This window comes from Bos javanicus, chromosome 15 (assembly GCF_032452875.1).
Source record: "Bos javanicus breed banteng chromosome 15, ARS-OSU_banteng_1.0, whole genome shotgun sequence".
In the NCBI taxonomy this organism is placed as follows: Eukaryota; Metazoa; Chordata; class Mammalia; order Artiodactyla; family Bovidae; genus Bos; species Bos javanicus.
In genome coordinates this window covers 22,114,518-22,139,606 of record NC_083882.1, presented here as the reverse complement: position 1 = coordinate 22,139,606, position 25,089 = coordinate 22,114,518, and the positions used below count along the sequence as shown (strand labels likewise).

The 25,089-nt window shown below is 41.5% G+C and overlaps 1 protein-coding gene and 1 long non-coding RNA gene across 5 annotated transcripts in view; one reads left to right on the top strand and one right to left on the bottom strand.

The window, feature by feature from the left end:
• Nucleotides 1-6,208: 6,208 nt before the first annotated feature.
• LOC133261718 (uncharacterized) lies at nucleotides 6,209-7,222 on the bottom strand. The gene is made up of 2 exons (XR_009741088.1): nucleotides 7,113-7,222; nucleotides 6,209-6,590 (listed from the first exon to the last, which is right to left on the bottom strand). It is a non-coding gene; the product is annotated as an uncharacterized LOC133261718 (long non-coding RNA).
• A 44-nt stretch (nucleotides 7,223-7,266) lies between these two features.
• The window catches only part of PPP2R1B (protein phosphatase 2 scaffold subunit Abeta), a 35,380-nt gene continuing 17,557 nt past the window's right edge, over nucleotides 7,267-25,089 (top strand). For 2 of the 4 annotated variants that reach the window (XM_061440264.1, XM_061440265.1), the window contains exons 1-11: nucleotides 7,268-7,432; nucleotides 8,280-8,370; nucleotides 8,774-8,874; nucleotides 12,048-12,280; nucleotides 12,569-12,716; nucleotides 17,106-17,261; nucleotides 17,926-18,040; nucleotides 18,484-18,554; nucleotides 18,912-19,046; nucleotides 19,770-19,943; nucleotides 22,917-22,977. In XM_061440264.1, the coding sequence (XP_061296248.1) occupies nucleotides 7,319-7,432; nucleotides 8,280-8,370; nucleotides 8,774-8,874; nucleotides 12,048-12,280; nucleotides 12,569-12,716; nucleotides 17,106-17,261; nucleotides 17,926-18,040; nucleotides 18,484-18,554; nucleotides 18,912-19,046; nucleotides 19,770-19,943; nucleotides 22,917-22,977 (1,399 nt within the window). In that variant the 5' untranslated portion in view covers nucleotides 7,268-7,318. Of the gene's footprint in view, nucleotides 7,433-8,279; nucleotides 8,371-8,773; nucleotides 8,875-12,047; nucleotides 12,281-12,568; nucleotides 12,717-17,105; nucleotides 17,262-17,925; nucleotides 18,041-18,483; nucleotides 18,555-18,911; nucleotides 19,047-19,769; nucleotides 19,944-22,916; nucleotides 22,978-25,089 lie in introns of all 4 variants that reach the window. The other 2 variants (XM_061440263.1, XM_061440266.1) reach the window with 2 other exon arrangements.

The window sequence follows — 25,089 nt, the reverse complement described above, 5'->3', positions numbered from 1 at the left end:
TAAAAAGCCTCTTGATGAAGGTGAAAGAGGAGAGTGAAAAAGTTGACTTAAAGCTCAACATTCAGAAAACGAAGATCATGGCATCTGGTCCCATCACTTCATGGGAAATGGATGGGGAAACAGTGGAAACAGTGTCAGACTTTATTTTTCTGGGCTCCAAAATCACTGCAGATGGTGATTGCAGCCATGAAATTAAGACGCTTACTCCTTGGAAAGAAAGTTATGACTAACCTAGAGAGCATATTCAAAAGCAGAGACATTACTTTGCCAACAAAGGTCTGTCTAGTCAAGACTATGGTTTTTCCAGTGGTCATGTATGGATGTGAGAGTTGGACTGTGAAGAAAGCTGAGCACCGAAGAATTGATGCTTTTGAACTGTGGTGTTGGAGAAGACTCTTGACAGTCCCTTGGACTGCAAAGAGATCCAACCAGTCCATTCTAAAGGAGATCAGTCCTGGGTGTTCATTGGAAGAACTGATGCTGAAGCTGAAACTTCTTTGGCCACCTCATGGGAAGAGTTGACTCATTGGAAAAGACCCTGATGCTGAGAGGGATTGGGGGCAGGAGGAGAAGAGGACGACAGAGGATGAGATGGCTGGATGGCATCACTGACTCGATGGACATGGGTTTGAGTGAACTCCGGGAGTTGGTGATGGACAGGGAGGTCTGGTGTGCTGCGATTCATGGGGTAGCAAAGGGTCGGACTCAACTGAGTGACTGAACTGAACTGAACTGAAATAGTAAAAAGCAAACAAAAGGATAAATAGATTGTACACTGAAAAATCTCCTTATATTTCTGTTTCCCAGATACTCCATCAACCAATGTGGTTAGTCATGTGTGTGCTCCTAGAGATTTAAAAAAAAAAAAATTTTTTTTAAATGCTCATACAAGCACATGTGTGTTCATTCTATTTTACACAAATAGCTACTACACACACTGTGTAGTATTATAATGTGTTATACTACTGCACACACATTGCTTTTTTAAAAAAATCTTAAGGTATTTTAATATTAACTATTTAGGAACAATTTATTATTTCCAAACATTTTCAGTTCAAAGTACCCTGTGTACTACAGTTTCAGTAACACCGTATTCTTTGCTTTTTCACTTAACACTGTAACAAAGGGTATTTGTTGGACTGTGTATAGCATCTGGCAAGATACCCATCGGTCTGTCCTAGAATATTAGGGCAATGATAGGACTCAGGGGCCTAAGACTTTTGCGAAAGGTCACCATGCCTGCTCAATCACCGGGTTTGTTGCATCTTAAATATACCCTTGTGGTCAGGGAGGTACTCATTCTGACTGTTGTTATTCAGGAACTGGGGGGACAACAGACCTTGAACTTACTTACAGAGGCTTACTAACAGAGGCTTACTCCAGATGTTCTCATTATGTGTTTGGTGTGGGCACTGGATTCAAGGACTCAGTGAGCCCCTGGAAGTCAAAAACAAAACTGCCAACATTTGTGTTATGCCTGCCATTTCGCAAGTCCTTTACAGTCTGGATCTTACTCCTTGAAACAATCCTGAAAGAGAAGTAAGGTAAGCATTGTCTCTACCTTACCAGTGAGAAAGCCTCCTGGAAGGCCTTGAATCAGATCATCTGACTCTAAACCATGTAGATTTCATCAGCTTTTCACATGGGTCCTCTTTGTTGCCAAAGCTCAGCTGATTGGAATGTTTTCTTTCCTGCTTCTGCTTCCTCAGTAGATAATAACTATTAATGGCAAATTTCTGAGGGCTTAATCTTGTCAGATACTAATCTAGGCACTACATCTTAATTATTTAATCTTAACAACCACGAGAAGTAAGGTTTACAACCATACTCTACAGATGAAGAAACCAAGGTTCAGAGAGGGTATGTAATTTGCCCAAAGTCACACAATTAGTTGGCTCCAAAATCACTGCAAATCATGACTGTAGCCATGAAATTAAAAGACACTTACTCCTTGGAAGAAAAGTTATGACCAACCTAGATAGCATATTCAAAAGCAGAGACATTACTTTGCCAACAAAGGTCCGTCTAGTCAATGCTATGGTTTTTCCAGTAGTCATGTATGGATGTGAGAGTTGGACTATAAAGAAAGCTGAGTGCCAAAGAATTGTTCCTTTTGAACTATGGTGTTGGAGAAGACTCTTGAGAGTCCCTTGGACTGCAAAGAGATACAACCAGTCCATCCTAAAGGAGATCAGTCCTGGGTGTTTATTGAAAGGACTGATGCTGAAGCCTAAACTCCAATACTTTGGCCACCTGATGTGAAGAACTGACTTATTGAAAAAGACTCTGATGCTGGGAAATATTGAAGGCAGGAAGAGAAGGGGATGACAGAGGATGAGATGGTTGGATGGCATCACTGACTCAATGGACATGAGTTTGAGTAAACTCCGGCAGTTGGTGATGGACAGGGAGGCCTGGTGTGCTGCAGTCCATGGGGTTGCAAAGAGTCGGACACGGCTGTGCAACTGAACTGAACTGAACACAATTAATAATTGATAGAGCGAGGATGTCAATCAAGGTCTTCCTGACTTCACTGTGTACTCTCTTAACCACTGTATAGACTGGCCTGAGTCAGAACCATCTCTTCCCAAGAATTATATTCTTCCCAAGAATTCAAAGAAAGATTTGCTCTGGAAATCCAATACCTTTTTATTGTTTATTTTTTTGGTCACACTGCATGGCGCATGGGATCTCCACCAGGGATCGAACTCATGCCTGCTGCACTGGTAGAATGGAGTCTTAACTGCTGGACCACCAGAGAAGTCCTCCAATACCTTTTTTACATACAGTGGTAAGCTGTGGCATGGTGGGGGCTGGGGGATAAAGCAAGGTATGATAGTGAGCATCCCTGGTTATGAGTTCTTCAGCTTCTTTGAGTCACTGTGTGAGTCCAGGTAAAGTCTCTTTTTCTTTGCCAAGTATTCCCATCCATAACGTTGGGATTAAAATTTTGCCACAAAATGGAAAAAGAGAAAGAAGAAGAAAATATCAAGGTAGAGTTGAGGGGCAAATATTTGAGTCTCACAGAATGAAGACATTCTTTGTATAAATATAAATTTGAAATGTCATTAATGCTGTGGTGATAATTACTACTCTGCCATGAATTAAGTACAGACCTGGGAATCGGTTTCCCAGGTTCATCTCGCTAAATGAAGAGGGTTGGAAAGTATCTGTATATGCCTCTGGTTTTCCGTGCCTGAACTGAGCCACCCACCTCTTTCTCCATGGCCTTCTCCAGAGAATGGTGCTTCTGGGTCTGCCCTGAGAGAACCTCCTATGCACAGTTCTTTCTCTGCACTCAGCCTTTGCTCCCAGTGGGGTGACTCTGGAACAGATCAGCGCTTGAAGGAGTGCTTACTTGTAGAGCTCTGCAGAAGAGGCAACCCTAATAAACGTGAGGCAAGAGGCAGGAGAACACGGCAACGTCATTCAGACTTCCTTAGGACTAACCCTTTTCTATTGCGACACTCAGAGCTGTGGATCCCGTCAGCTTGTGCTTCTCAGTATTCTCCATGCTTCATCTGACCAAGAACTGGCAAGTCTAACCTTGTCTTCCTTTGATTGACTGGATAAGTGAACTGTACGTGGGTGTCCGAATTCCATGCTTTTGTGCTGAGCATATCACACTGCTTCCCAGGGGTTGCCTCCAATCCTGTCTCATCTCAGTGGTTGCCCCTGATGCTCCCGGGCCACTAGTTCCTTGTCGTGGGTGTGGGACAGGGAAAGGAGACCAGAGGGAGCAACAGAGGGGAGAGGGGAGCGTGGAAACAGCTCAGCGCCACAGGACTGTATTTGTGGTGCTTTGCTAGCTTCCAGGAATCCCGCAAAGGAGGGATCTGTTTAACTGGCAAAACCCACAACCAGAAGGGACAGAACTGTTTCGCGATGAGCAACTGGAGTTGTCATTTGCTTTTTCTGGACAGAGGTAGCTTCCAGAGGCTACCTGAGCAGACTCTTGCTGAGCAGATGTTTCCTTGTTGACCTGGAAATGATTTTTCTGGATAAACTTATCAAATCAATGACTTTTGAATATCAGTGTACATTAAAATCACCAGGGGGCATGGTAAAAATGTGCCCCATTCTCAAGGGTTCTTATTCAGTAGATCCTGGATGTAGGCCAGGTATCTGCATTTTTAACAAGCATTTTAGGTAATTCAGGTAGTCAGTGGACCACACTCCCCAAAAGACTTAGATTTAGTTCCAGTTTCCCTTCAACCCAATTTTTGAAATAGGCTCTTTCTGCTGCAGTCTATTTGTTTTAATTACTTTCTTTATTGAAGGATTTACTAGCATCTCCATGTTTACTGTCTGTTTCATTCTCACATAATCACAGTAACTGGAAAGGGAGTCAGAGATGGTTAGCTCCATTTTATTGAGGGTGAGGGGGTGGAGGCGGAACCGAGGCATAGGGAGGGGTAAGTCGTGATGAGTCAGCCACAGAGGTGGGAATTGAAGTCCAGAATTGATGACTCTCAAACCAGGCAATCTTCTGGGGCCTATTTTCTCAGCTTGTGATTTCATATTTAATCATAGTTATTTCATAGGTGTCCAATTCATTGTGCTTGGGTAAGCAAAGTGTATTTGAGTTTTAAACAAAATAGCTTAGCATCCATCAGTGTACTAGGTTTTATATTCAGCGTATTGAAGCTTGTCTAAGCTTGAGTTAATATCTGCCCTGAGAGATGATGTGGAACTGACTTAATGTGCTTCTTTCTGTGCTTGCTTCCTTTATCATTTCTGACTTTTTTTTTTTTTTCGCCTGCTTCATCATACAGGATCTCAGTTCCCTGACCAGAGTCTTAACCACTGGATTGCCAGGGAAGTCTGATGAAGACTTTTACGAGACTAGATTTCTCTTCCTCATGTCAACAGGAACCCCTCTCTGGTCTTTTGGTTAGAGGACTAAATCAAAAAACCTCTTTTCTTTTTTTCCAACTTGTATAGTACTTGGAAAATCTTGAAAACTCTCAGTTTACTTATTTTTATTACAGTGTTACTTAAATGTACAAATATAAAGTAAGAATATAATGATCTTTTATTTATAGTTCTTATATAACTAAAAAATATAAGTTTGCAAGTTAAATACAAATGATATCATAAAACTAATACCATTCAAACTAATATTATAGCAATTTAACATGGCAGATGATGTATTTTGCTGAGACTAAATTATCCCTTGTATTGTGATTATGGTATTCCTGTGAAAACTCAGCTTCTTTTGAGTTCAACATACCTATACCACCAAGTGACCTATATTATCTCAATTTTCTCACCACTTTTCTGTTAGAACTACTGTGACAATGCAGTCTATGATGTGGTTTGGCTTTCATTTTGTGCATGAAAACACACTGTCATTTTAAATCCACCTCTGTTCTTTTCTCATGATCCCAGAATAGTAAAAGCACCACTAAGACACACATGCAAATGCAGGTATTGAAATCCCAAGGCCATACCAGGTTGTAAAGTGGTCATTCAAATAGTCCAGAAGGCCTAAATTAAGAATTACTGTTCAGATTCACTGGTTCCTAAACTTACACTACGATCAAAAGCCTTATCTACTGTGTTTACTTCCAAGAACCCCATTTTTTTAAAGTCACCTAAATTAATAGACGGGGAAACAGTGGAAACGGTGTCAGACTTTTTTTTTTTGACTCCAAAATCACTGCAGCTGGTGATTGCAGCCGTGAAATAAAGACGCTTACTCCTTGGAAGGAAAGTTATGACCACCTTAGATAGTATACTGAAAAGCAGAGATATTACTTTGCCAACAAAGGTCCGTCTAGTCAAGGCTATGGTTTTTCCAGCGGTCATGTATGGATGTGAGAGTTGGACTGTGAAGAAAGCTGAGCACTGAAGAATTGATGCTTTTGAACTGTGGTGTTGGAGAAGACTCTTGAGAGTCCCTTGGACTGCAAGGAGATCCAACCAGTCCATCCTAAAGGAGATCAGTCCTGGGTGTTCATTGGAAGGACTGATGCTGAAGCTGAAACTCCAATACTTTGGCCACGAAGAGTTGACTCATTGGAAAAGACCCTGATGCTGGGAGGGATTGGGGGCAGGAGAAGGGGACGACAGAGGATGAGATGGCTGGATGGCATCACCCACTGGATGGACATGAGTTTGAGTGAACTCCAGGAGTTGGTGATGGACAGGGAGGCCTGGTGTGTGCTGTGATTCATGGGGTCGCAAGGAGTTGGACACGACTGAGTGACTGAACTGAACTGAAATTACATTTATTGATAATTTGCCTTTTTTATTCATCAGACATATAAAATTACCATTGCAGAGCTTGTGATCACCACAGGTAGTGATCACTCTAAGCAGCTTATAGTCCAAAACAAACAAAAAAGAGGACATTCTAGTTATTCCGTGCTGCCTGCCCAAGGGTAAATGGAAACTTCCTACTAAACTTTGCAAGAACTCTCATACCGTCGGACCTCCTCCCACCGCTGCCTTTGAGGACTCTTGGAGTTCTAGAGAGGTCAGGTTAGCCTTTCTTGTACAAGCAAAGTAGCCGCTTCACCCAATTTGGAAGGATTAAAGCTTGTCCTAGTTTTGCTTGATTGTTGTACTTCTGGCATGCTAAAGACCTAAAAAATAAGAGAAAGAAAATACAACAGAAGGCAGCATTCCAGTACCAAACTGAAAAGAAACACAAAAACAAGAGAGCAGCATGTTTTTAACAGCTTGCATGGAAAAAGCGGAAAAAATATTGACTGGGGAGTTTGGATAGCACTGTTCATTTTCTCTCACCGCCCGCGGTATTTGTCTTACGGAGCAGGAGCCAGATACAATTCTGGCGCACATGCCGGAGGAAGGGGTGGAGGGGTTCTGTGGAAGCTTGTGGAAGCGTAAGGATATAGCGGGGGAAATTAGGAATGGAGACCCAAATGGCTCCGGGCCAGGATGAGGTCGGGGGAGGGAGGCGCTAAGTCTTTTTTCCTCCTGGCCTCAAGCATCCTCTTGGTCCCCTGAGTCCTAAGAGGGCACAGCACAGGTCACGCAGGTAGGTTCCCGACGCCTTCAGATCAGCACGAGCAAGATGAATCCCTGCCCCTGTTTCTTTCGCCTGGGAAAAGGACACGGAGGCTCCTTTCGCCTTCTAAGCCCACCTGTCTTTTGGAGTTCAGACCTACAGCTCCGGAAACGGGGACCTGGCAGGGGTCTCCACCCGCTCTGCAGGAACTCAGTTCCCGGACTTCGGCTCCGGCCGAGCTCCGGCCTTAGCCCCGCCTATCAGGGCGCGGGGCGGGGCCAGGGTGTGGGGCGGGGCCAGGGAGCGCAGCGGGCGGCCGAGTCCAGGCGGAGGAGGAAGAACATGGCGGGTGCGGCGGGGCCTGCCACCGGCTCGGGGGCCGCCGGCGGAGATGGAGACGATTCGCTCTACCCCATCGCGGTGTTAATCGACGAGCTCCGCAATGAGGACGTGCAGGTATTGGAGTCGCGCCCGGCAGCGGACGCGGGCTTGGCTGAGCGCGTGGTAGGGAAGGGGGCCAGCCGGCCCCTGTTGTGGGGGAGGCCCGGGGATAGAAAGCCGGGACCCTGAGCTGAAACTTGACGGGGAGGAGGGGAGGGACCCATGAGGGGTTCTGGTGGCTCGACCCGGCGGCCCCGGAGCCTGCCCCGCACGCCTTATTCTGACCCGCTGAGGCGGCGGCCCGGCGTCCCACCTGGTCCTGGGTGCTCGTGGGGGAACCGGCTTGCCGCCCGGGAGCCCTTTCTGGGCCGGGCGGTGAGGACGCCGGGGCCGGCGGCGCCCGTAGCGGGGCGAGCGGGAGGCGGGCGGCGCGGGGCCGCGAGGGGCTGCAGGACGCCGAGGCGCCCTCTGAAATGCAGGGGAATGACTGCCTTCCTCGCGGCCTGCTGGAAACTGGCCCGGCTTGAATGGAGGGGTGGCTAAACTAACCTAAAGGAGGCGGGATGTCATCTCTGATTGAACTTTTCTTTGAAAAGCCTGGGGTGGTACTCAACCATCTCACCTGCTTGACCACTGCTACATTTCTCTCTTTTTAAAATTGTCTCGCTTTTCCGGATATTGTATTTTCTTTCATTTCTTTAATGGGCCCGTCAGAGGATTTCTCCTGAGAAATCTTACTTTAGCTAAAGAAGGCGTGTTCCCTTGTTTTTGAGGTTCCTCATAGAATAAAGTGTAAATTAAAGGTTTTTTTTTTTCCTTCTTATCAGTATGCCATTACCTCACCTATTTGCAGCTACTCTCTTTTGGTCTAAATCACAACTGCTTCTTTACTTCATTCTTCTTTCTACTTTTTTTTTTAAAGCTCCGTCTCAATAGTATTAAGAAATTATCAACAATTGCTCTAGCACTCGGAGTAGAAAGGACACGAACTGAACTGCTGCCATTCCTTACAGGTATGTGACTCTTTGAGGAAAGGCCTGGGCATTTCTGTTTTCCAGTGGCTTTCAAAACTTGGATTGTTGTTTTGTATTTGTTGCCCATAGTATTAGTACTAAACTGAGCCTGTTGTTTCTACTGTGAAGAAACAGGGCAAAGCATATATTGTAATGTTGTGGCCGGACATATTCAGATATTAATTATTTAGCTAATAGAAAAGTAATTGATGTGCGATTATGAATTTCTAGTTCCTTCTATAAAACAAATCCATGAAGACACTTGATTGAGAAGGAGGAAAAGGCTGTTAGGATGGCGACAGATTGTCTAGTTACATATGGAGTGTCTTCCTAGTTTTGTGTGAGTGTCCAGCTTTGGGCCAGCTATCCTTGTTGATGAGTACTGGGTTCTTGTCATTTCCAGATACAATTTATGATGAAGATGAGGTACTGTTAGCTCTTGCTGAGCAGCTGGGAAATTTCACTGGCCTGGTGGGAGGTCCTGACTTTGCCCACTGTTTGCTGGTGAGTATATTCTGCCTGCTGTCCTTCTAGAACTTTTGCGGTATAAATAATACATTGTGTGGTGATAGGACAGTGCAGCATTTTTTTATGAAGATCTTTTTATGGATAGTCACAGGAGAACAAATTGAGAGAACAAATAATGTAGGCATTTTGGACTCAACCTTTCTTATTTTTTCTGGTTGTGAATGTGGGAACTTTCTCTTTTCTAAGTTGTTACCTTAGCAGTTAGGAGAAAAAGGGCTGGATTGTTTCTGTTCATGATTTTTTTCCCTCTTATAGTGGAAATCTTAATTCTCATCTAACAATGCTGTGGCTTTGGGAATGTTTATTAGTTTTGTCTTTAATTGTAAGTGTAACTTTTGATTCTGACTTCCTTTGTGAATTTCATGAATTCAGTTTAATTCAGTTGAAATTTACTGAGAACCTTCTATATCAGTCACTGAAGTTACAATGTTCATGTTAAAGATGAGCATTGGGAGGGTAATAAGGCCTCTGTCCTTTTCTGTCAACAAGTAATTACTATGTGGTGTTAGATGGAAAAATTTGAAGCACATAAAAGAGAAAGGGATTAACCCAGGGTGATCAGGAAGATGTCCTTGGGAGAGAATGTCTGAACTAGGGTGTGAAAGATGACTAGGAATTTGACAGCTGCACAGGATGATGGGGTTGTATGCTTCAAGGCTTCAATATTGGCTGTATTATATTGCTGACTCTCATGACTTCTGTCTTTACCTCTGACCTTTCCATGGAGCTCCAGATATAGATATATGTAGAAAGATATAAATATCTGTGTTATGTATATCTGCTATGATTTTTCTACTTGGGTGTCAAACAGGCATCTCAAATTTAGTATGTCTGAAACAGAATGCAGTTTTTTCCCCAAAATGTATCGTAATTAGTTGTCCCATTGCAGTAAATCGCATCACCATCTACCCAGTTAGTTGGACAGCCAAAGCCTGGAAGATATTCTTGAATCCGTTTCCCCTCACTTCCCACATCTAATCCGTCAATCACTCCTGTAGATTCTGCATGTATTCCAAATCAGTTCTCTTTCTTCCGTCTCTACTACCACTTAGCTCATCTTTCCACTGGTCTTTCTAGACCATATGGTCTTTCCTCTAGATTATTGCAGTAATCTAGTTGCTTTCCACTCACACCTTCTGCCCCACCACTCTAGTTGACTCTTCACCCAGAGATGGATCACTCCCTGCCATGGTTCTTAGAAAATTCATAATTTCTACCTTAGTTTGTACCTTAGTTTATAAAATTTGCCCCTATGAGCTTATCTCGTATCATGTTCCCTTTAATAACCTCATTCCATTCACAATAGTCTTTGTTCTGTTCTTTGAATACACCAAGCTTATTGCCCTGGATAGTCCCTATAATAACATGTGTTTTTGAGCTTCCTATGACTGGCTCCTTATCATTTAGATGCCAGCTTTAATGCATCTCAGCAATGCCTTCCCTGACCTCTCAACCTGAAATTCCTTCCCCAATCATCCTTCACCACATCAGCCTTGTTTTTACCCCCTCTTTGGCTGCACCACACAGCTTGTGGGATCTTAGTTCCCCAACCAGGGGTTGAACCCTGGTCCTCAGCAGTGAAAGCACAGAGTCCTTACCATCGGGCTGCCACGGAATTCCCCCTGTTCTCTTTACAGAGAGTTATTGTCCTGATGAGTTGTTATCTTCCTCCATTAGAATATAAAATTGTATTCAATGTCCTGTGATAAAACGATAACGGAAAAGAATGTATATGTGTAACTGAATCAATTTGCTGTACAGCAGAAATTAACATAACATTGTAAGACCACGGTACTTGAATAAAGTAAATCTTTAAAAAATTAAGAAGAAAAGTCAAAAGACACCCCCCCCAAAAGTAAACTAGCGCAAAGAAATCATGGCCTTATTTGTTCCCTCTCCTCAGTGCTGGAATATAAAAGTAATTATCATTTTAAAAGAAAGAGTTTAGGAGCCTTGGAAGTGTGAAACTGGTTGATTGCAAGAGTATAAAGTGTTGGTGCTAGAGTAGGCAGAAGTGGTGGTCCCAGGGCTGTAGGAAAAGGTCATGGAGAAATAGGCCACGTTTCAATCAAGAGACAGGAGCCTGCTCTTCTGTAGTGGTGATAGAGATTATCAATGATACTGCATGAGAGGAGGTCAGAGAAGGCAGTGGACAGATCGTGAAAGGCCTTTACTTTTAAGAAAACAGTATCTTTTCAGAGGGCTTCTGAAATTTCCCTTAGGAAAGCTGAGTACCTTGTGTCAAATAATTTTTGAAATGTATTATGTAGACACCCTTGTTTCCTTTGACTCATAATTCTATTTCACTCTCCTGGTCAGTTCTACATGTGGCTTTTGTCTTTAACATTGGCACTTCACGGTGTATCCTGAATTTGTCCAGACCGAGTGCAAACCCAGAAGAGCAGCAGTTGAGAGAATCAGCCCTCTGCACTTTTCCCTGGGCTGTGCTGCACTCGCTCACTGATCCTAGTCAGGGCCAACCCATTTGGTCTCCTGTTTCTAAAGCTGCAGGCAAGGTTTCCTACTGTCTCTGTACCTTTCACTTAATTGTTCTTTCATAAAGTCCCACTCTATGTCTGGCTCATGGAAAAATTCTGGATGCATTCTGAGAAAAGTAATTTTGCACTCAGCCTTTAATAGTTTGGAAAAGGCAGTGGTGTGGAGTGAACTGACAGAGGTAGCTTCCACCTCCAGGAACGGTAGAATGATACTCCGGGCGCCGTGGCCTCAGTGTCCTGATGCGGGGTCCTCATGTAATTGTGGTGCCCAGAGGTGGTCATGTTTCTGCACTCACTCTTGAGGAAGTACACATGGTTCTGTCGACTTTGGCTATACAGCTTTTAAGTCGAGTGATTCAGCTCACAGTGATATTAATACTGTGTCAGGTCTCTTCCACCGTGTCATTCGTAGACACCATCTGGGAATCGCCATCTGGGACATGAAATCTTGGCTGTCCTACAGAAATCGTGTCTTCAGGTTGGACACAGCATATGCCATCACCGTGTGAACTGAAAGTAACCATTTGGTGTGATGTAGCTAACATTCTGGTTACTTGTCCCACCTCCCTCCAGTCACTTTAAAAGGTGATAATCTGTATCTAACCTGGTTGAGTAAGTTTTCTCACTGGTTTTCCATTTTGGTCTGTGCAGCCTCCTCTGGAAAGCCTGGCAACTGTGGAAGAGACTGTGGTTCGAGACAAGGCTGTGGAGTCCCTGAGGCAGATCTCGCAGGAGCACACACCAGTGGCCCTGGAGGCTCACTTCGTACCTCTGGTGAAGCGCTTAGCAAGTGGGGATTGGTTCACCTCTCGCACATCCGCATGTGGTTTGTTCAGCGTTTGCTATCCCAGGGCTTCCGTTGCTGTCAAAGGAGAAATTAGACAGTAAGATATGGTATTTTTTAGTTATTTGGGGTTATTGGGAGCTCACAGCTGACAGGATACACAGTACCCTGTTACCAGTGAGTGGCTGGTATCAGGGTAGTCAGATTGATGACAGCAGTTACCAGTGTCCAAGTGCACATACCAGTGGGTTGCCTTTGTTACTTCTATGAGTAGAAGTCTAATGCCTGATGTTTGTAGGAGAAAACCTCTGAAATTCCTGTGTGTGTTGGGGGATGCTTACTCAGTGACATGTAACAGGAAATACCTTCATTATTTTATCTGTTGCAGGTACTTCCGTTCCTTGTGCTCAGATGACACACCAATGGTACGCCGTGCTGCTGCTTCCAAATTGGGTGAATTTGCAAAAGTTTTGGAATTAGATAGTGTGAAAAGTGAAATCGTTCCTTTATTCACCAATCTAGCTTCAGATGAACAGGTAGGTTAACTCTTAGTAATTAAAGTACACAAATATGTTCTTACATTTGAAGAATTTCTTCGGATGTTTTGGTTCTCATGTTAGGATCATTTTTTTTTTTTCAGAATTATTACTTAATTCTGGCCTGGCTAAAGTTTAAGATTACCCATCCCAGTGTCCTTATAATTCTTTCTTAGCCAAACCGTAATTTTCTTTTCCATTTAGCAGCTGTTGAAGGGGAGTTGAGGAATTGGGAGCCATAATTAGGAAGGAAGACCAAAGCCACATTAAAGAGTAACTGTACCTTTGGGTACTGCAGGCTGAATTATTGTGGGACAGTAATGTTTCCTGGAATTTTTGGCTTTCAGATAACAAGCATAGCATGTATTGGGAAAGCTTTTTGACCCTCTGCATCCTCTGTGTGAGTGTATAGGATAACTTTGCATGAGGGCAGTTATAAATCCAAGGATCTCCATCTCATCAGTGTAGAAATTAGCAGTAATAATGGGTTTCCCTGGTGACTCAGTGGTAAAGAATCCATCTGCCAATGCAGGAGACGCGGGTTCAGTCCTTGGTTTGGGAAGATCCTCTGGAGAAGGAAATGGCAACCCACTCCAGTGTTCATTCTTGCCTGGGAAATCTCATGGGAGAGGAGACTGGCAGGCTGCAGTCCACGGGGTCACAAAAGAGTCAGACACAACTTAGCGACTAAATAACAACAAAAAGCAATAATGATACACTAGTAAGCACCCAAATGAATCTTTTTCAGCCTGTTTTAAGTGGTTTACATATGTGAAGTAATTCAGCCCTTACAACAGCCCCATGAGGTCATTACTTACATTTTACGTATTCGGAAACAGGCACAGGAAATTGGAGTAAATTGCTCATGGTTGCATAGTGAGCAGTGTTGGAGTGCGGACTTGAGTCTAGGCAGCTTAGCTCCAGAGTTGTGACCTTCACTGCTAAGCTGTAGTGCTCTTCTGTATGGTGCTTTGGAGAATCAGCCCCCAGAGTTCCTGGACTCTAGAGGAACAATTTACCTAGTTTCTGCCCTCGGATCACTGTATGTGTACAGGATCCAGAGCAGCAGATACATACCTTGAGTCTCATGTTCAGATTCTAGATCTGAAGGTGATAAATCTTTGAAAATAATTTTTAAAATTAATTAAAATAATATATACAAAGTAGTACAAAGTGAATATGCATCTTAAGTATTACAAGGCATGTTATCCTGTAACTTTCATTTATGAAAGGAGACAGAACTTTGTTAGCCATCATCCAGGAAGCCCAGCATGATTCTGCCTCCCAAACAAACACCCCTCCCAGTTCCTACTCCCTACCCCCTTAAGACTGTAACGCTCTATCTTGATTTTTGGGGTAACCCCCTCCTTATTTTTCTTTGCATTTTTACTGTTCATAAAGTATGGTTTAAAACAACACTGTTCAACAGAAATACAATGTAAGCTACCTGTTAATTTTAAGTTTCACAGTAGCCATAGTTTACAAAGTGAAAAGCAGGTGAAATTGATTTCAATACTGTATTTTTTTAACCCAGTATATCCAGAGGAACTACCATTAGAGTGTGTGGTGCTAGTTACATTCCAGGTACTCAGAAGTAGGTAGTAAGTAGGATAATGGTTGTCACATTGGAGAGCACAGGTTTAGAATCCTCATTTGAGATTTTGTTGATTACATTTCCCATGGTATAACTCAGTGTTTTCTTTTGTCCTGCAAAATTGGTAGTTGAATCTAGAGTGGAGATTTGTGAATTTTTTCTGTAAAGGGCCCGATAGTAAGTGTTTTAGGCTTTGTGGACCGGACAGTCTCTGTTTTAACTACAGAGCTCTGCTGTTGGGTGTCACACACTGCAGTGTGCAAACTAACGGGCATGGTGCTGTTCCAGGAAAATGTTGTTTACAGAAACTAGCTGCTTTCCGTATTTGGCCAGTATTTGCCTCGGCCCTGATCCAGAGGCTTAATGAGAGCTGGTTTGATATTTTGGGGGCAGTAAGATCACTTTGTTAGCTGGAGGCTGCTTTTCATCAAGAGGCATGTCTGGTTGTGGTATTAACAGCGATGGAGGCTGAAAGAATTATTTGTTTAGTTGTAACGTGTGTGTATGTTCACTGTGACCACTGATAGAATTGCTGCTCCTTTCTTAGTCATTCGTTGAGAAAGTATTTATTGAGACCCTTCTGTGAATCAGGCACTGTTCTTCATGCTGGCTTTCAGTGTTAAATGAGGGACCATGCTGTCACGCAGTTTATATTTTAATGAAAGAAGGCACAATAAACAGATAAACAAAATATTAGGGATCAAAATGATGTTTTTTGACCACCACTTCCCTGGTGGTTGGGAACCTGCCTTGTAATTCAGGGGACATAGATTTGATCCTTGGTCAAGGAACTAAGATCCAGCATGCTTGGGTCAGCTGTGAAGCTAAGCCTTCATGCCACAACTGCTAAGCCCTTGTGCTACAACTAGAGAGTTGGTGCGCTGTATCAAAAGATCCTATGTGCTGCAACTAAGACCCCAGTGCAGCAAATAAATGTAAAAACGGATGGAAATCGGGTAGGGTAACATAGTGGTGGGGCGTGATTATGGGCATTCTTTTAGACTGGTTAGTCAGAGAAGGGCCATGAAGAGGTGGCATAAACTGAAACTTGAACAAAAAAATGCCAGCCACGCCCTTTCCTAGTGTGTCAGAGCTCTAGGAAAAGAGAATTCCGAGAGGAGAGGACATTTAGTATATATAAAGATCCTGTGGTTGGAACATAGTGGGTGAAAAGGACTCTGATAGGAATTTGGATAAGATAATCAGGGCCCAGATTGTGGGGGTCCTTTAAGCAGGGTGTTGAGTTTGGGTTTTCTTTTCTAGGTGTAATGAGAACACACCAAGATTTTAATCAGGGATGTAATTTGATGTCATTTAAAATTTTAAAAGATTGTTCTGGCTTCTAGGTGGGAAACTAAATTGTAAGGTGGAGGGTGAGAATAGGAACAAGACGAGTTAGGAGACTTTCACAATAATCCTGACAAGAGACAGTGGTGAACTAGGGTGGCATGGTGAAGATGGAAAGACTCTGGGGATCGGTTTGGAGGCAGTCAGTAGAACTGTGATTGAATTGGGAGAAGGGAAGAGGCATCAAGATTTCTTGATTTTACTTGAGAAACTGGGTGGATACTGCTGTCACTGCTAAGATGGAGAAGATTCCAGGAGGAGTAGCAGATACAGGGAAGAAAATCAGGAGTTCTGGCAGAAAAGTAGTTGATTAGTTGAGAAAGTATTGATGGGTATGGATTTACATCGGTGATAGTAGCCCCTTGATTCAGCATAGTTTCTGGAATCTGAAAATATCTGAAAATAGCTGTATGACCACTACCAAAGATACAGTTCTGCCTTTTTAGCCTGTTCATTTAGATAGAGTAGTGAGTGTCTTGGGCGTGTAGTAGGTTATTGCTGATCTGTAATTTTTTAAATTTATGACATTTGGAAAGTTGGAGGCACTGTTGCCTCTTGTGTGCGTGCGTGTGCACGGATGCACACGTGTAGGTATGTTACATACTCTTACAGTTTTTGATGTTTCATCTGGGGGCTCAGATGTTTATGTATTTTCAATTCCTACTAATATATTTATGATTCCCCAATCTGAAGTCTCAATTCCTAATTTTTCACTGATCTATCTATTTGTATATTACTACTTTTACAAAGGATATATAGATACTAGGCTGATACTTGGCAGTTTACATTTGGGAAGTTGAATTCATTAATCCCTTAACTTTCTGATTTTTTCTGCTGGGTTTTCTAGGGTTGGCTATCTCAGAAGTTATTCTGTCCTTGATCATCAGCATTTAAATTTAATGTTTTTTAAAAATTACTTAAAAATTGTGTTTTTCTGTGTATTTTTCCGAGTCATCATCTCATGCCTAAACTCGGATTATTGCCATCCTAAACTGAGTGTTTTGAAAACTGAGCTTCCTGAGGAACTCCCTTAGCCGTACCCCCTTTCTCTTCCTCTGTTCTGATCTTCTATAAACACTGGTACAAGCGTGGTTTTCATTTTTATTGCTCAGCTTCTTAGAGTGAGGATTTAGAGACATCATTAAAATGTTCTTTTTTCACATAATCTTTACGTTTTTATTTCATTTTCCTTACGAAAAATTCTGTATTCTAACCAACGTCGTTAACTTTGCTATTCACTCAGAGAACAGTCATTTCTGCCTTTATGGCTTTGACATGCCTGCCATTTCAGGCAAAGGGAACAGCTATTTCAAGACATAAAGACATGAACTGCTTATAATGTGGTTTTTTTTTTTTTTAAGGACACCCAAGCACTACCGCAGCCACACACTGCCTCATGGCTTTCAGAAAATACTGTCTGACTAACATAAAGGAATTTTGTTCATTAGGATTCAGTGCGCCTGCTAGCTGTGGAAGCCTGCGTCAGTATCGCCCAGTTACTGTCTCAGGAGGACATTGAGGCTTTGGTGATGCCTACACTTCGACAAGCAGCAGAAGATAAATCTTGGCGAGTTCGCTATATGGTAGCTGACAAATTTTCAGAGGTAAAATTAGTGCACTGACATTTTTTAAGTACTAAAAGGAAGAAACCCCCCAAAAACCCACAGACTTGCTGTCATAACCAAAAGTTTCTGAATTGGAAGTGCTTGAGGCAAAAATATACATAGACCTTCCTAGACTCATGATGAGGTTATGTCCTGAGAAACCCATTGCAGTTGAAAGTGCATTTAATGGACCTAACCTGCTGAACAGCATAGCTTAGCCTTGCCTACTTTAAACTTTTAAAGAACACTTACATTAGCCTACAGTTAGGCAGAATACTCTAACAGAAAACCTGTTTTATAATAAAATGTGCAATAGCTCATGTAATTTATTCACTACTGGTACTTGAAATGAAAAACAGAGCGGTTTTAAGTGTATCGGCTGTTCCCCCTTGTGATTCCATGGCTGACGGGAAGCTCTGGCCTCCCCGCTCTGCCCAGCATCACGGGGGGTGGCGCTACATAGCACTAGCCCAGGAAAGGATCAAAATTCAAAACCTGAAATTTGGTTTCTAGTCAACGTCTATTGCTTTCACAACATCCTAAAGTTGAAGAATCCTAAGTTGAACAATCATAAGTTGGGGACTGTCTATACTTGACGATTGCACTGTGCTTGTTAAGTTATTTTGATTAGAGTACATTAAAACCTGTACAAATTCTTTTATAGCTCCAGAAAGCTGTGGGTCCAAAAATCACCCTAAATGACCTCATCCCCGCCTTTCAGAACCTACTCAAAGACTGTGAAGCTGAAGTCCGAGCAGCTGCTGCCCATAAAGTAAAAGGTTAAGGTGTCAGTTTATGTTGTAACTAGATCACTTTGGTGCATTTTTTTATGTCAGTGAATTTTGTAATATTTTTTGTCTTAGATTATGTTTTCAGATAAATAGAGATGATTTTAATGTGTTAAAATGTTAACATTGTCACACAAAGCTACTCCCTTATATATTTAAAACCAAATAGCTTCTGTTTAAAAAAAAAAAAATTCCAATCCAGATTGGATTGGTGTGGTACACAGTGGCATATAGATTGACCAAAAAGTGCATTTAAAAGTAGCCATTTTTCTTCCTTGGAACTTATTTGCTTAAACATATGATTTGATTTAACTTGAAACTTGATAAATCTGGTTAAATTTCTTCATTTGGCTCCTTGTAAATGGCTCCTTCATTTGGCTCCTATGTAAATGACAACATAAGCATTTTTTTTTCTTTCTCTTTATATATTTTAGAACTTTGTGAGAACTTGCCTATGGAAGGTAGAGAGACCATAATTATGAATCAAATTCTGCCCTATATAAAGGTAAACCTAACTTTAGTTTATTTTTTGTTTCACTTTAGTTTATTTTTGTGAAGGTAACCCTGACCTCAATTTTTGTTTGTATTACCTTAAAGCTCTTTGGGTTTAAACGTGGACCAGGGATGAATGGGACAGGTATATTAATGTGTGACACTGGTATTTATTACTTATTACTATTTTGTAAGTACAAAATGCTCTCTTTTGCATAGGTTTATTTTATCTGACAGATGGTCTGAGGAAACTTTATCGACTAATCAGTATTGAAAGAGTAATGTCTTTTAAAATTCCTTGGGAAATCATATGGAAGTTTCTGTTGTCTTTCAAAAAAACTAAAGGCTTTTAATTTTGACTTTATTCTAGGAATTAGTATCTGATACAAATCAACATGTCAAGTCGGCTCTAGCTTCTGTAATTATGGGGTTGTCTACCATTTTGGGCAAAGAGAATACCATTGAACATCTTCTACCTCTCTTTTTAGCTCAGTTAAAGGATGAGGTGAGTCTGGCTATAAATTTTGTTGTCTTTTGATAGTCGGTGATTTGGTTTGGTTTTTGTTTGGGATGTCACTGAAAAAGTAACTTATTTTAAACCATTTATGGTATTTGGGCATGGAGTTACAAGTTCCCGAGAAAATGGGCCACTGATACAGATGTAAAAATGTCTGTCCATCTTCTCTGCCTAATTCCTGATTATATTCATTGTTTTTTTCTTCTCTTTAAACTTAATGGATCTTTATTTGAAAAGTCTCATTAAAATTTAGATATAGTATTATAAAAATTACCCTTTTTGCCAGGCGTGATCATCAATGCTTTGCATGTGTTATTATTATGTGTAATTTTCACAGCAATCTTATTTTTGGGGGTCGGTCTTAACTATTACTCCCATTTTACAGATGAAGAAGGTGAGGCACAGAGGTAAAATAACCTACCTGAAGTCTCAGCTGTGGTCCATATGGGATTTGAATACGTGTAATTTGATTTCATAGCTTATGTGCTCTTTACATTTCTATAGACTTTTCATTGAGAGTTTTAAGTCAACTAAATTATGCACTTTGAATTATTTGTGTACTCAGTATTAAGTATTTCTTCCAAGACAATAGTTTTTTCACCCAAGTAACTTTCTCATTTTAAAATTTATTTGCTCATCATGGTGGTAGGAGAATATCGATCAGAGAACTTGATCTTTATATGTGCTTTTTTGGCTCTTGTGTATTTGCAGTGTCCTGAAGTTCGTTTGAATATCATCTCCAATTTGGATTGTGTAAATGAAGTGATTGGAATCCGGCAGCTCTCTCAGTCACTCCTTCCTGCCATAGTGGAGCTGGCTGAAGATGCGAAGTGGAGGGTCCGGCTGGCCATCATCGAGTATATGCCACTGCTGGCAGGCCAGCTGGTGAGTGTGGGTATTGTGTGAGCTGAAGGATAGCATCACATAGTGGAGCAGCCTCGCCAGGGCCAGCAGGAGGCCCACATGGCTCGTGTGGTTATGTTCATTTAGATGCATGAGAAGGTATGGTCTCTGTCAGTTGCCTGTAGAATGGTTTTCATTTTCATCAGTGCATTTGTATCTAACAAAAAGGTATTATAAAAACACATTTCACCTTCCCACCATCTGAAAGCAAAGCCGTAGAAGAATATATAATTTCTTGGTATATGTCACATAGATTTTGTGATACTTAATGACTCTGTGACTTAAGGAATATTTATCTGAGAAGAAAGGGGAGTATGGTTTCGAGATTTGACTTTTGCTCAGGGAAGCTTCTTTCTCTGCCTGTACTCTGAGCAAATGTCTCTGGTTACCACTTTTCTTGCATTATGGTTAAAGGGAGTTGAGGACTCCCCATATGAAAAAGGAGTGTTGAAGTTTGTAATGCTAATATTTTGGCCAGAGTTTGTATTATCACATTATCTGTTACTATTTGAGATTTATGCATAGTTTTATTGAAAACAAGTTAGTTAAAATTTCAGTGTTGGGTTTTATAGCCATATCCTTTCCTTTCTTTTATAGTAGGTACCCTAGTCAGTTCTGAGTTTGATGTGCCCTCATCATGGTGGTTGCACGTCACTATTAACCGTTAAAATGTAGATGAGGAGATAGACAGCTGATCTCTTTTTGGGCAGGGCTGTGTTCAGTGTTTTATTTCCAGTGCCTCCCATGGTGTGGCATTAATCAGGCACCTAACATTTGTTGATTGTTGAGAGAAATGAATACTTGACTAGTTTCTGAGAAAGCGCATAATGTGTCAGTTTATAGCCAGTATTACTGCAGTTTGTTTCTCCTCTTTCACTTCTGTTCCTTTCATATCATAGCATATGAGATTTACTTTTTCTTTTCTTGGACTAGTGACTTTGTATTGTTATTTTGGTGTACTTAGTTTATGAAATGTGTCTTGTGCATGTCTGTGGGATCATGTTTTGTAAAACTTGAAGTGTCCCATTCTCCATAATAGATGCCAGAGAGAGCAGTGTTCAGGTTTCCCCGCTGTCTGAAAGTAGAGCATCCCTAAGAGCGCTTTTGCAAGCCTAAGGTGGTGTAAAGCAAAGAAGCAGTTACCTTAGGACACATCCTGCTAACAGATACATGAGATACTAGAGAAAGCACAGATGCCCACAGACAGTCTGGCGCAGTGGTCCCTGATGCTGAAATGAGATGTTGAGTGCAGTGCTCAGGGAAGGAGCTTGGCCGTGCCACGCTTGCTGCTGCCTGTCTAAGGGTTCGTTGGCTTGTTGCAAAACGAACACTGAATACTGTTTTCACCTTTTTTCGTTAAAGGAGAAATGCAATTTAGATTTCTTTCAGTTAGTGAAGACATGTACTCTTTTACAGCTCTTTTGTAAAAGTGAAGTGATATAAAGTGAACTTTGAAAAAGTAGAGGATACCTAATGGGGTCAAAGTCATCCTGTCGGTTTTTTCCCCCACCGTTGCTGCTGTTCAGTTGCTGAGTCGTGTCCGACTCTTTGTGGCCACAGACTGCAGCACGCCAGGCTCCTCTGTCCTCCACTGTCTCCCAGAGTTGTCCTGCCATTCCCAAGTACTGAGTGTCATCTTCTGTTCCTAAGTGTTGGCTGTCATGACTCAGAGTGGAAAGCAGCAGTGGTTAACTGGTTTGCTGAAGGTTGAAGTAACTGTCCAGAAGGGACGGTGAATTTCAGTACCGTTTCTTTTAACAAACTCTGTTCCTTGGAAACAGACACTTGGTGACTTTGCTTCATGCTTGTCTAGCAGGGGTGGCATGCATCAGTCAGAAGTGTTTTATTATACAACTTCAACATCTGTTAGTGTTATATAGTTTATTCTTTAAAAAAAATCCATAAAGAGTTTTATTTCAGGTAGTCAATTTATAAAATTCCTTCAAGACTTTATGTATGGCCTGGTTTATGGACCATAGTGAGTAAATGTAAGGCTAAACCACAAGAATCAGGAAATAAAAGGTAATTAGGACTCAGAGAAATCCATGATCTGAAATGAAAAATAAGTCTTTGAGAGCAGACATGGTAATCCAAATGTATGCTAAAGCCGGTTCATAACCTATTATTATGAAGCCATTTTATTATATTTTGAAAGCACTTGTATAACATTTCTGTATTTAAAATATGTGGTCACTGGTCAGAAACTTCTTAGGTTCCAAAGAAGCTAAAGAGTATGAACATGTAGGCATCAAGAGAGAGGTGCGGGGAAAGCGTAGTTCACAGCCATCTCCCACATGATGTGAAGTCCACGGTGCTAGGTCTGTGTAAACCAGCTTGAGGAGCTTGTCTGTGGCCTGTGCTGGTATGGCCACCGTTGATGGGGAGAACTGGGATGGGTCCACCCCACCTGTAGTCTTGTGCCTGCTTATTCTCTCTCTGCTTTCTCCCATGGATCCCAGGGTGCTCTCTTTAATTGGGGAGAAGTCTATTTCTTGATGTCAAGTTCTTTATCCTTAAGGATTTATTAAGATATTAACCAAAAAAAAAAAAAGATATTAACCAAAAAGGGAGAATTTTGAGAATTATGAGTATTTCTGACTGGTATTTTCCTGATGGCTGGTTTTCACAGATATTCCATAGAGATCTTTTGGCAGACTGTCCATGCTGCGTTCTTTCTGCAGCGTAGTGTCTGGTTCCAGGCCACTCTCTTCTCTCCCACTTAGCAGTCCCTGGGCCATCTCATTTACCTTTTCTTTATGATTTCTATCCAATAAAGTAGTTTTGTAGTTTGTAAATCAGACCTCATGGTATTCTTTTTTCTGGCTGGTCCATGAATTCAGCTTAGTTGGAAATAAGTGACTTTTTTTAGCTTTCAGGTCACTTTGGTGTAATATAAATAGACCTTGATTTTTAAACTTTGGAGACGTGTATTAATGGAATCTTCTGTATCCATAGGGTGTGGAATTCTTTGATGAAAAGCTGAATTCTTTATGTATGGCCTGGCTTGTGGACCATGGTAAGTAAATAAGTTAATGGGAGTCCTGTGTTTTTGCATATATCCCATTTTGTTTGTGTATTTCCTTTTCAGAAAGGAACCCTAATCTGACCATATTTTGTTTTACCAGTGTAGTGATGAAGACAGTCTTTCATTAAAGTCCAGTTAGCTTGTTCTGATAAAAAATTCGACATTTCTATCTTCTACCAATTTTTCTATCTGAAACTTTATTTTCTTCATTGGACAATCTCTCTGTTCTATTTCTCACTCTTTCCATTATATTATTTTTTCTCTTTCATACATATACTCATTCCTTTCTGATTCAAAGGTCTTCTGTTCCACCGTCCTTTGCCATCTTTGTGTCTTCAGCCACTGTAGACTGAGTTGGATAGGGATTGGAATCAGAAGAAAGACCTGGGGGAAGAAATGGCTCGTGGGCTTCTTTGAGGTGACATAGAGAAGCAGGTGTGCAGTGGTGCAACAAAGATGTCAGGGCGTGGAAGGAAGACATCGCCTGTCCCCTAGGATAGAGAGGGCCCCGGTTTCTGGTTTGGGTGAGAGGCTCACTATCTTTTCTGTGCATTTATAGCATAACTCATTTCAGCAATCACAGAATCTTTTTCCTCTAGTGCCACATACTGTGTTAAAAAATAAAAGCTGAAACTGCTGCTTATCAAAATACACAGTTGATGTTTTATGTAAAACTATTTGATATGTTCACTTGTTAGCAGTTGACTTTTGAACAAGGTTTCAGGTCTGGATGTCTGCTTGTCTGCTGGGCAGCGATGGGTCGGAGAGGGCCTCTGTCTACCAGTGAGGTCCAGAGTCAGCCTCCTGTCCAGACCTGGCAGCTCCCGTGTGGTCTGAGATCTGTGCAGATGAGGGCCCTGAGCACTTACAATGTCCTGGGAGCTTTGGTTCCATATTTTGGTGCTTATGATGGGTATCTTGCTTCAGTTCCACAATACCTTATTATATACTTTAGCATATCTCTGAGGGTGTCTCTGAGACCCTCCTTTGGGAGTAGAGGGGATATTGTATCTGCTTCTGCAGGTAGGTGATTTTAAGGGTCAAAACAAACAAACGAAAAGAAAAAACCCAGCTCTCCTGAGTGATTTAAAAGAATACCTCCAGTGTAAAGCACAGGACTTGGCGTAGTGGGTGTTAAATAACTGTGCTGAACTGAAGCTGAATCAGTGGACAGAAATGCTGACGTCCCGGATGAAGCATCACATTTCAAGACGTCAGTCCTTGCCAAACTGATTTTTTTTGAAGAAAGTGAAAGTGAAGTTGCTCAGTCGTGTCCGACTCTTTGTGACTCCGTGGACTGTAGCCTACTAGGCTCCTCCGTCCATGGAATTTTCCAGGCAAGACTACTGGAGTGGGTTGCCAGTTGGATCATATGGTTAAAAAAGTGAAGAGGAGAGGTTCAAAAAATGTAAATTTCGTAAAGACATGTAAATGTAGATAATCTCATTGTTTTCAAACTAGATTGCAAAGATTTTATTTCTCTTTTTCTTGTCCTCTAAAGTTGTCTCTGTAAGGCTTCATTTTTTTTCTTCTTAGATGAAACTAAGGTTTGGTGAAATCATAGGTAAGATAGTCTTCTCTTTTTAGAAATAAAATGTTCATATTATTTCTGATAAATATTAATGTTAGTGAGTCCCAGCAGATTGGTCCATACTTTCTTTGAAAGCTAGTATTCTACACTTAATTTTGACATACTTTTAAAATCCTGATGTTCCACAAAGAATTGAATTCCTGACATCTTTTCTATATAGAATTCACCTGTCAATGCAGGTTAATTAATGCTTTCTTTTTTCTCTGATTTTTTGTCTTCCAGTTTAGGAGCAGAAGAGACCCTTGTGTCTTTTTCTGCAGCAGCATACTTAAGTGGCCTTTGCAAGCATTCTTTGAACCAATGAAGTGTCAGCTCTGAAATTGCTGGAGGTTTTGTTTTTGCATTTTAGATAACTGCCATGTAGTGATCAGTGATCTGTTAAATTTTTCGAAACTTTTTTTGCTTATTAAAGTACTAAGAGGAAATTGTGAAAAAGTACAGAGAACTAGAAGCAAGACAGTATCACTTACCCTCTTTTCCCATGGTTGGGTGGATAGTGTTGATCAGAGAGA